The 12,599-nt window shown below is 35.4% G+C and overlaps 1 protein-coding gene across 3 annotated transcripts in view; it reads right to left on the minus strand.

Moving 5' to 3' along the window:
• The window catches only part of CTNNA1 (catenin alpha 1), a 175,488-nt gene that overhangs the window by 115,050 nt on the left and 47,839 nt on the right, over window positions 1–12,599 (minus strand). For all 3 annotated transcript variants that reach the window (XM_081309444.1, XM_081309445.1, XM_081309446.1), the window contains 2 exons: window positions 5,498–5,664; window positions 4,877–4,996 (listed from right to left, as the gene is read on the minus strand). In XM_081309444.1, coding sequence (XP_081165570.1) covers window positions 4,877–4,996; window positions 5,498–5,664 — 287 coding nt within the window. The remainder of the gene's footprint in view (window positions 1–4,876; window positions 4,997–5,497; window positions 5,665–12,599) is intronic.

Here is a 12,599-nt window from a genome sequence, read left to right on the forward strand (position 1 = left end):
GTTAAGAGAGCCACACAGTCTTGAGGAAATACTCCCTTTTCCTGGACAAAGGGTGCCTACAAAGATGAAAGGCTCAATTAGGAAGCAAATTATCACATAACATTTCTGGGGAGAAAAGAAAAAATCAAGTGAACACAGACCAATGGCTAAGCATACAGCAGAAAAAGAATTCTATTAGAAAACACAGTATGGGGGGCTGGGGATGTGGCTCAAGTGGTAGTGCGCTCGTCTGGCGTGCGTGCGGCCCGGGTTCGATCCTCAGCACCACATACAAACAAAGATGTTGTGTCCACCAATAACTAAAAAAAATAAATATTTAAAAAATTCTCTCTCTCTCTCTCTCCCTCTATCACTCTCTCTTTAAAAAAAGAAAAAGAAAACACAGTGTGGGAAAACATGACCAGTTATTGAAGGAAACTAACGGATAGTACCCAAATGCAGCTAAATATGGAAATACCCAGTGTGAAGTTTCCAACAAGCGGGACCCTTAAGATAAAATGAACAGAATTTTAATTCACAAGAAAAGAACTAGGAATACACAAGAAGTATAGGAAAACCACAAGGCTATTAGGTCACTTAAGTCTGAAGGGACATGAGGCAGCAGCAGTTACCAGAATCCAGGGTGCAGGAACCCAGGAACTTTGGATCTACCCAGGGCCACCAGCAGGTAGGGGGTCTATGAAAAACACCCCAACTTCGCTCTCCTATCTCCTTTAACCTCCTGCTTATGCTCCCACTGGCCAAACCTAACCAGGAATAACAGGGCAAAAGGAGCCCATTGATGCATCCAGACATGGTAGATTCCAGGGCAGAAAATAGGGTGAACAATGATGAAAACCAGGATATTGAGGGACAAATAGGCCTGTTGGGCATGTTGCCAGAGGATTAATATCTAAAATATATATAAAGAACTAAAAAAAAAATTAACACAAAAAACCTCAAATAACCCAATTAATAAATGGGTAAATGAATTAAACAAACATTTTTCAAAAGAAGAAATACAAATGGCCAAAAAAAAAACAAAATCATAGAAAAAATGTTCATCATTAGCAATTGTGGAAACATAAATCAAAACTACACTGAGACTTCATCTCTCACCTGACAGAACAGCAGTCATCAAGAATACAAACAATAATAAATGATGAAGAAAAAGAAACACTTTTACACTGGTGGTGGGATTGTAAATTAGCACAACCACTATGGAAATCAGCGTAAAGGTTCCTCAAAAGACTAGGCATGGAACTACTTTATGACCCACCTACACCACTCCTCGATACTTAATTCTAAGAATTAAAGTCATCATACTTTAGTGATACATCATAGCATCACAATCCATAATAGCCAAACTACAGAACTAGTTTAGGTGTTAATCAACAGATAAATGGATAAAGAAAACATGACATATATACCCAATGGAGTTTTATTCAGCCATAAAGAAAAATGAAGTGTAATTTGCACAAAAACAGATGGAACTAGAGACCATTATGTTACATGAAATAAGCCAAACTCATAAGGTCAAGGGTTATATGTTTTCTCTCATATGTGGAAACTAGAAGGGGAAAAGATTTAAAAAAGGTGGTGGTAGGAATCTTAGGAAAATCAAAGAGAGATGAGTAGAGGAGAACAACTGGGGTTGGGAGACAAGGAAGGAGGGGGTAAGTGCTGGGGGGACAATCAAGGCCAAAATATACTGTTATATTGTGTGCAAGCATGAATGTGTAACAACAAATTCCACCATTATGTACAAATTATAATACACATAATATACAAAGGAAAAAACAGCATAGGTATGTATGTATGTGCACATTTCAGATTCAGGGTAAGTTTATGAGGGCTTCTAGGTTGTTTGCACAAAGAGAGACATATAAAAGAAACCTTTTATTCTCATCGGACACATTAATATATGCAAATATCACACTTAGAACATCTACACCCATCTAGCAACAGGTATATTAAAGATAACATGTTGAAAAAATGTCAAGATTTTCTCAGCAAAAAACAATCTGTGAGGTGAACACAGAGCCTACCTACATCCTGGGAGCAAATCTTTCCCCCTCACACATCAAATAGAGCACTAATCTCTAGGGTATATAAAGAACTTAAAAAGCTAAGCACCGATAAAACAAATAACCCAATCAATAAAGGGACCAAGGAGCTGAACAGACACTTCTTAGAAGAGGACATACAATCAATCAACAAATATATGAAAAAATGCTCATCATCTCTAGCAATAAGAGAAATGCAAATCAAAACTATTCTAAGATATCATCTCACTCCAGTCAGAATGGCAGCTATTATGAAGACAAACAACAATAAGTGTTGGCGAGGATGTGGGGAAAAGGGTACACTCATACATTGTTGGTGGGACTGCAAATTGGTGCAGCCAATATGGAAAGCAGTATGGAGATTCCTTGGAAATCTGGGAATGGAACCACCATTTGACCCAGCTATTCCTCTCCTCGGACTATACCCAAAGGACTTAAAAACAGCATACTACAGGGACACAGCCACATCAATGTTTACAGCAGCACAACTTACAATAGTTAAACTGTGGAAACAACCTAGATGCCCTTCAGTGGATGAATGGTTAAAAAAAAAACGTGGCATATATACACAATGGAATTTTACTCAGCAATAAAGTCATGGCATTTGCAGGTAAATGGATGGCGTTGGAAAAGACAATGCTAAGTGAAGTTAGCCAATCCCAAAAAAACAAATGCCGAATGTTTTCTCTGATATAAGGAGACTGACTCAAAATGAGGTAGAGAGGGGCAACATGGGATGAATAGATGAATTCTAGATAGGGAAGACGGGAGGGAAGGAAAGGGAGGAGGCAGGGGATTAGCAAGGATGGTGGAATGTGATGGACATCATTATCCAAAGTACATTTATGAAGACACGAATTGGGTGTCAACCTACTTTATATACAAACAGAGATATGAAAAATTGTTGTATATATGTGTAATAAGAATTGTAATGCAAAAAAACCCAAATACATAAAGACATGAATCAGCATGAACATACTTTATACAAAGATATGAAAAAAGATATGTGTAATAAGAATTGTAATACATTCCGCTGTCATGTATTTAAAAAAAATAAAACAATTACAATTTTTCAACTTTTAATAAAATATTTACTTTGTGTATATGTAATAATAACTTTAGTACTGCTTTCATTATGAACACTGTTTAGTGGAAGGGATAAATTTGGTTTCTAAGCAATAGGTTTAGAAGAAAGACGATTTTTAAGTGAGAAAAGAAAAAGTTAAAGTCAATAGGGTTTCCTTTATATTATTTCTTCTTTATTCTGTTTATGAGTAAAATCATGCAGCACTCCTCTTTCTGTGCCTAGTGTATTTCACTTAGCATAATGATCTCCTGTTAACGCTATGCTATGCACATGACACTTTTTTGTTTCTTTTTTTATGATGGACAGTATTAATCTATGTATACACTACATTTTCTTTATCAATTATTCATTTTACTGTTGGCAATTGTGATTAATGTTGCAATAAATGTTGTAGCCCAAGCGTCTCTTTGACGTACTTTTGGGGTCTCATTAAAAAAAAAACATATCCATTCCAATGTTCTTAAAAAAAAAAAATGTCTAAAGCCTGGATCCTTGAGATACTGCAAAGTTCTTAAATTTTAACAACCCTGAAGTCACTTCACCAAACTTAAGTCAGTGAAAAAATGCCCACCTCCTCTATTCAAGGAGAGTTGGGTTTCCTGTACAGACAGTACAAGATATCCTAACTGATAAGAGTATTAGGTAATAATAACAATTCATCCTTTCAGAGATTGTTTTCTTTTAAATATGTTTTAGTTGTTGATAGACCTTTATTTTATTTACTTATTTATATATGTGGTGCTGAGAAGCAAACCCAGCACCCCACACATGGTAGGCAAGCACTCTACCTCTGAGCCACAACTCCAGCCCCTCAGAGATTGTTTTAATATAAGAAAAGTAGTTGCTGGGTAGAGGGTGTAGCTTGCTGGTAGAACACTTGTCTAGAATACAGAAGGCACTGGGTTCAATCCTTAGCACCATCCTTGAGGTGGGGAAGTAGAGTAAGTTTCATCAGTACTTGAGGAGTTACAAAAAAGCTGGATGGCAATGCATGTATACTCCTTGCAGAACACAAACCTAAAATACAAAGTATCCAATAGAAAAGACAGAGGAAGGATTTCAAAGACCCCAACAGCAAACAGGTTGTGGAACTTGAAAAAAATGAGAATAATGATCCACATGCCACACACAACAAAAACTACTAGTAATGATTATGAGAGCTACTTTATTTTTTAAAAAAAATATTTATTTATTTATTAGTTATTGGCGGACACAACATCTTTGTTTGTATGTGGTGCTGGAGGATCGAACCCGGGCTGCACGCATTCCAGGAGGGCGCGCTACCGCTTGAGCCACATCCCCAGCCCCATGAGAGCTACTTTAAATTGACAAAGCAGCGGGGAGGGTCTCAGATGTAGAGATAACTTTAATATGTTTTAACTTGTTTAGGTTTCCTAAAGATCTAAATTCTACTTATTAAATTCTACTAAAACTCACATTAATACTTGAACACATCTAACAAAGGCCAATCACCTCCCCATATATATCTTCATCAAAAATGATAAACTACTTAAAATTTTCACAAAATTAAAATGAGAGAAATGGTGAGAATAACATGAATACAACTTTATTATAATTATACTTCTGTTAAGAGCACAATACCGAACTGATACCTTAGTTTAAATATTTTAATTAAACTGTATTAGCAGAGCAAGATAATGGTACCATCAGAAAACGTAGGCAAAATGGATTTTTTCCCACTAAATATAAACAATTTTAAAATATCCCCAAATAATGACTGTACCTGTTGTCTTTTAGCTGCCATAATGTTCAGCTTATCTACTTCAGGTTTCAGGGCTTTATACTGTATTCCTAAATCTTGTTCATTGCCAGCATTCCTCAGTTTCAAGATACCATCTTCTACCTATAAAACACAACCCCAAAAAACAAAAGTTCTGACTTACAAGTCTATAGATAATGATATGTATGGTATGGTATCTGAGAATATTTTTTAATTCCTTTTAACAACTACTCAAAAGCAATTCAAAGTTAAATCTCTTGAGCTGCTATGGACCTCCTATTACATGGATGCTTTACAAAAGGTAGAAAGGACATATAGTAATATTGGTCTCTATCTAAAAGTGTACAATTTAATGTATCTTAGTTTTTCAATTCTACCAATGCAAGGAAATGTTTAATCAGTACTGCAAAGAAGTGAATCAAGACAACCCTGGCTCATAGGAGGGCCCAGATCATATATACTTGAAAAAGTAGTAAGCATAAACAAAACAAAAACTTATTCATGGTCCATGTAGATAAACTTCAAAACCAAACTAAAACCTAAGAACTGATGAACTAAGAATGGCCACCATCAGCTTCACTATGATACACAAAGAACAAATTACAAACATAGGCCCATACTTACAACTTTCAGCTGAACTAGTAGTTTGTAGACATCTGCCATATCAGCCAAAATCAGCAGCCGGGTAACAGCAGAGAGCAAAGCTCGAGCTGCCCGAACCATATTGCCTCGCTTCACAGAAGAGCAGGGATCATCTGCAAACTCTCCTGCAGCACTCTTCATCAAATCTCCTGTTTTACAAAATGGGGGCAAAAAAAAAAAAAAAAAAAACTCAGCAGGGATTAAAATGAATGGCTGATCAATATTTTAAAAAATAGTCCAAACTCTATATTTCACACAAGATTTTAGTATAGGGGTCATCATTTTTGTTGCTTGCTCTTCTTTCTTAAGTAATAACTACCATTGAAACAAACACCCTCATATGGTACCAATGAAAGCAAAATATCCAAAAAGTGACTTGCACTATTATCAAAAGACTTTAAAATACTTCTTCCCTTTGATCTAATGATAATATGCTTTTTCAAAAAGCTTTTACTAAAGAAGTAAAAAAAAAAAAAAAACTAAGATCTGAAGGGGAGAGGAAAAAACACTAATCAAATGCAATCTACACCCACATCCACAGAATAATTCAGAAATACAACCACCACTAGGTATACCACCACACTTTCCTAACCATCCCAACTATCCAATTTCTACATTCCTAACAAAGATTCTTCGATATCTGAAATTTCAGAGTTCAGTCACTGATTCTTTCATTTCTCTTATAGCAAAACACTGCCAATAGGTCAAATGCTCAACAATAAGAAACTAGTTAAGTAAATTATGGTGAGGCTACAACTATTATAAAAATATTAGCATATGAAAAATGTAAAGGTTTATGATAGAATCTTAAGCAGAAAAATATGAAATTCCAAATGTATGTAATCTGTGGCGTTTTTTTTTTTAAAGAAAAAACTGCAGTGAAAAGGCAACTAAGAGTTATTACTAGGTTACATTCTGCCTCTTAATATTATTTTGTACTTATGAAACTAGATTCTATAATAAACTGGTTATTGCGTCTATAATTTTAAAAATTAAGCTTGAAACATAAAATAGACTTTATCATAGTTGTTAAGAATATCCAGGGCTGGGGATATATAGCTCAGTTGGTAAAGTGCTTTGCCTCCCATGCGCAGGGCCCTGGGTTCAATCCCCAGCACCACAAAAAAAAAAAAAAAAAAAAAAAAAAGAATATCCAGCATAAGCTCAACTCACAATAGCTAAACTATAGAAACAACCTAGGTGACCTTCAAGAGATGAATGGATTTTTAAAAGGGTGTGTGGGGGGGTGTAAAATGGAATATTACGCAGCCTTAAGGAAGAATGAAATTATGGCATTTGCCAGTAAAGGGATGGAGCTGTAGAATATCATGTAAAGGGCTAGGATTGTGGCTCAGCGGTAGAGCGCTCGCCTAGCACGGGCAGGACCCGGGTTTGATCCTCAGCACCACATAAAAAAATAAAGGCATTGTGTTGTGTCCATCTACACCTAAAAAATCAGGGGAAGAATAGCATTACTTTAGATTAGATAGAGAGGAGTGAAGGGAAGGGAGGGGGTAAGTAGGTAGGAAGGATATGTGGATAGGAAGGATAATAGAATAAAACAGACATTATTACTTTATGTACATATATGACTGCACAACCAATGTGATTCTACATGTATAATCAGAAAAATGAGAAATTATATCCATTTATGTATGATATATCAAAGTGCATAAATGTTTTCTACTGTCATGTGTAAGTAATTAGAATAAATTTTAAATTTTTTTAAAAAAAGGAATATACAGGGCTGGGGTTGTGGCTCAGCGGTAGAACGCTCGACTACCTACCTCCTCAGCACCATATAATAAATAAATAAAATAAAGGTATTGTGTCCAACTACAACTAAAAAATAAATATTTTTTTTTAAAAAGTATATACAACATATACAATCCTGAGTTCAAGAATTTATTTACAAGGGGGACAGGAACAATAGAATGAATCAGATATTATGACCCTATGTACATATATGATTACACAATTGGTGTAATACTACATCATGTACAACCAGAAGAATGAGAAGTTAGACTCCATTTATGAATAATGTATCAAAATGCATTCTACTGTCATGTATAATTCTTTAGAGCAATTTTTTAAAATAAAAAAGAATTTATTTACATTATTTCCTGGAAACTTATACAAATTAAACTTTGTTTTATTAATTTCTATTGATAAGCATTTCAGGTGATTATTATGCCTCCCTCCTCCTCCTCCTTTTTTTTTTTTTTTTTTTTTTTTTTTGTACCAGGAAGTGAACCCAGGGGCGCTTAACCACTGAGCTACATCTGGTCTTTTTTGTATTTTATTTAGAGACAGGGACTCACTGAGTTGCTCAGAGCCTCACTTCTGCTGAGGCTGGCTTTGAACTCATGATCCTCCTACCTCAACCTCCCAAGCTATTGGGATTACAGTATAGGCCACTGTGCCTGGCTATACCTCCCTTCTTATAGCTGGAAGCACATAGAGGGCCAGGGCTATGTCTTGTCCACTGGTATTCTGATGGTAGTTGTATGGTGTTATCTTTGGGGTCCTAGAAAAGCACTTACTCTCTCTTTCTCTGCTGAGTATATCCACTGTAGATTAAAGCCTAAAAGCCATTCTCTTTCTCATTTCCATGTATTTTGTTTGTTTGTTTTATTTTAAGGGCCATTTTCAAAAAAGTAAACTATTTATCAACACATCAGAATTTCTAACAACTTTAGTTGTACAATATGAGCTCAGAAGGGGAAAAAAGTTAAGTTACTTCAGATTCATACATCAATTAGACTTAAAAGCTCTATAGAATACTAAGAGTAAAGATAAGCTCTGCATATTTATCAGGTCAGAAATAACTCATGATGAAGAACTCTGCAGATGAAAGGTTTTCCTATATCTGATATATGCCTCCCTTATATCTTTAAAAAGATACTGACATATGGCAATCATGTAAATTCATAACATTAACAATAATGTCTCAGGGTATTTTAAAAAATGATTTATAGCTGGGTGCAGTGGCGGTCACCTGTAATCCAAGCAGCTTGGGAGGATGAGGCAGGAGGATCACGAGTTCAAAGCCAGCCTCGGCAATTAGCAAGGCCTTAAGCCGCTCAGTGAGACCCTGTCTTTAAATAAAATACAAAATAAGGCTAGGGATGTGGTTCAGTGGTTGAATGCCCCTTAGTTCAATCCCTGGTGGCCCCCCCCAGAAAAAAAGATTTATTTATTCAACAAATATGAGCACCCACCACACATCAAGGACTATATTAGGGACTAGCAGTATGTACACAACAAAAAGCCCATGCTTTCATAGAGTTCTATGAGATATCAAAGAAGGAAGCACTAACAACCAGTTTGGTGAAGAAGTAAAATGTTAACAGGTACATGGAAGGTATTCTGAACTGGACCCAACTTGCAAAAGATAGGAAGGATTTTGGCAGGAGAATTAAGAGTTACCACTTCAAGTAGAATGAACATAATAATGTGCAACATTTATTAAATTAATTTTATCAATCATACAGAAAGTAGGTGGCATTAGCCCTTTTTAAGAATGAGGCAACTAGGGCTGGGGATATAGCTCAGTTGGTAGAGTGCTTGCCTTGCATGTAAAAGGTCCAGGGTTCAATCTCCAGCACCACACACACACACACAAAAAAAGGCAAGCAATGCTTACACAAGTCAAACAACTTAATCCCTGTCACCAAACTAGTGAATGATAGACCAGGATTTGCAATGCCAATACTAACATTCTTAGAACCAAGCTGAGGAACACAATAAGATACAATTGGAACCTGAATTCTTTAATCTAACTGAAAAGTGAGGGCTGTATACAGGAGAGAAAGAAGTAATGGATAGAAAGGCCATGGACAAACAGAATTCAATAAAGAATCCTTGAGCTAGAGGAAGTCAAACTCATGGAAGGAGAAAATTAACCTAATCTTACATACAATAAACCTGACCAGAAAGAGGCATCAGAAAGCTGCAGTGGTGACCTAGGAAAGAGTAATAGAAAATTTTAAAGGCAGGGGTCAAAAGATCTATTAACTTTTGATTATAAAGTATTAAGAAGAAACCAACAAAAATTAAAGATTCCAAGCTAGGGTTGCCTTAAAAGTAAGAGGGGACAAGCAAGAGCTGAATGACAGCATATAAATGGAGAGAAATTAAAAAGGAGAAGGGGTGGGGGAAGGTGTGTAGTTACAGTGGCACATGCCTACAAGTGCAGCTACCTGGAAGGCTTAGTTGAGAAAATCACTAACTTGTTTTTGTTTTTTGGAGGTGAAGTCTTACTGTGTTGCCCAGGCTAGCATCAAGTATAATATTATACGTAAGTATAATAATTATATAATATATATATATATATTATTATAACTAAGTATAATTATTATACCTCAAAATGTATACATGAAGGCTCATGGCAGCTTTAGTCATAATAGTTAAAAAGCCAAACACCCATCAATTAATGAATGGCTAAACAAATTGTAATATATCCCTATATATAACAATAAAAAGTAACAAAGTGCTGCTTCATTACCAAAGTACTGGTACATTACCCAGTGGGGTAAATCTCTTTTGATTGCCTCAATTCTTCCTTGAATGTGTATCTACTTTGCTAAATAAACCTCTTCTGTGCCTTTAAAATAGAAAGAAAATAACAATGACACAAAGTTAAAGAAAGAAGTCTGTCACAAAAAAAACACAAATTGTACCATTCCATTTGTGTGAAATTTCTACAATAGGCAAATCTAGAGACAAAAAGTATATATATTAGTGGCTGCGGGCAGGTTAATGGGGTAGGGGTATCAGAACTTAATGTTAATAGATACAAAAGGATTTTTCTCTGAGGTGATGAAAATGTCAGATTACACAGGGGTGATGGCTATACAACCTTGTGAATGTACTAAGAACTAATCACTTATATACTTTATAAGGGGTAAATTTTATGGTATGTGAATTATGATATTAACAAGGGGGGAAAACATCAAATGTAATAACATGAGTGAGTACAGGTCTTGAAGCTGAAGGCCTAGATTTTGGTTTATTCATTTACCCCACTACATAGCTAATATGAGAGATTGGGGATGTAGCTATGTAGCTTGATAATAGAGCTCTTGACTTGTGAAGTCCTGGGTTCAATTTCCAGCATCAAAATAATAATAATAATAATAATAATAATAATAATAATAATAATAATAATTTTAAAATGTCTAATTCACTACTTTGTACCAGGAGAGACAACATAGGGTATATATTGGGTATATATTTTTAAAATTAGTATTATTAGGTAAAACAAAATCAAAAATCAGAGAAAAGGTTTTATGAATATTCTTCTGCTCAAAGGTCACCTTTAAGGGTCAGAAACTATAGTTTTTTTTACCACTAAATAGGTGGTGGTTTACACAGTTGTAAAACAGAAATAATAACATTAATCTTTGTTAGTAGCACAAGACTATAAAAATATTCAGACAGGCTGAAACAGTGCAAAGTGATCTTAATCATCAATGGAAAAATTATGATTGTGCTGTAACATATACATATTTAATAAACTAAGTTAAACTTTACAGTACACTGAGAATTTGTTGTTGTTAAGGTTAAGGCTAAAAACTTTCTGTTTAACAATGACAACAACAAAAAAAGCTCTCAAAAGTAGTATTAACAATGCTTGCTTGCCACATATCCAGTCCATTTTTATTTTGAGACAGGATCTTGCTAAATTGCCAAGACAGTCCTCAAATTTGCAATACTCCTGCCTCAACCTCCTCAGTTACTGGGATTACAGATGTAATCCCACCATATATCCCACTACCATATCCAGCTCTTAATCTTTTCATTTTCAAGTTCATAAATTATCTACAAGAGTTCCTTTAACATGAAATTTTTTATGACATCACTTTCTCTTGAACATCATCTTCCTTTTCATCACAATCACTTGCCTCACATAAGTGAAGGAATGTTCCTTCAGCAAATTCCTTTGGCACTTACCTAGGATTTTAAACAGCAACAGAATAAACATTACTGAGGTTGGCTATTTCATCCATTTTTCTTCTATTCAATTTATCATTTTTCATTTCTTTGCCTGAGCATCCATTTTTTTGTTGATTAATTTCCTCTTTTAATTCTCTACTTTCGTAAAATGGTTCTAGTGGGTTTATTACTGGAAGGGAAGGACAACTCAACTACACACTCTACATAAACTGATAAGATGCACAATGAACAATCAACAAACTGGAAAGAGTGACATAATTGGTCACTGACCATAATGTGAATCAGTTATTTATGTGGCAATATGTATACTTCAGAGCTAACAGCAAGGTTAGTACTTACTTTATGCAAATCTTCACTGTTAATTAGTATACTGTGGTAATTAAATTTTAAACTATGGTATTGGGGGACTGGTGGTATTTAACTAAATGTTGGTAACTGAAAATGTGCGCACATCAGAACCTTGCAAAGCCAGAACTGCCTGTGCCCACTTTCCAGGGCTGCAGAGACGAAACTAAATGCTCTAGGACACACAAAGTACTCAGCAGAGTGCAGAGAGCAGTGCCTAGCACTGCCATACTTTTTATTATCACAACTGGAATTAATAACAAATATTAAGAGTGGGGAGAGACAAAAGGAGACTCACAATGCCCAACTGAAGAATGAATATTCTGGGTCAAAGACAGAAGCACACACAATCAGGACCACAGGAGGAGGTAAGGCCAAGTGGAATAAATGGCAGTTCCAGGACCCTCAAATGAAAAGTAAATGCAAAATAGCAAGAGGCTTCTAAACAGTACGAAGTTTGACAATGTTGAAAAATCCCAGTTTTTTCAGAAGCTCCTCTGGTTCTCTGTTAAAATCTGAGCAGGATGGAGATAAAAAAGGGAGTAAACTTCAAGTGAATGGAAGAATTAGAAGACACAGGTAAGGGCTCAAATTAGGCCAAACAGAATGAATTTTATTTATTTATTTTTTAATATTTATTTTTTAGTTATGTTCGACACCATACCTTTGTATTATTTATTTATTTTTATGTGGTGCTGAGGATCGAACTCAGGGCCTCACATGTGCTAGGCGAGTGCTCTACCACTGAGCCACAACCCCAGCCCCCAGAATGAATTTTAAG

This window comes from Spermophilus citellus (genome assembly GCF_964194105.1).
Source record: "Spermophilus citellus genome assembly, chromosome: 1".
NCBI lineage: Eukaryota > Metazoa > Chordata > Mammalia > Rodentia > Sciuridae > Spermophilus > Spermophilus citellus.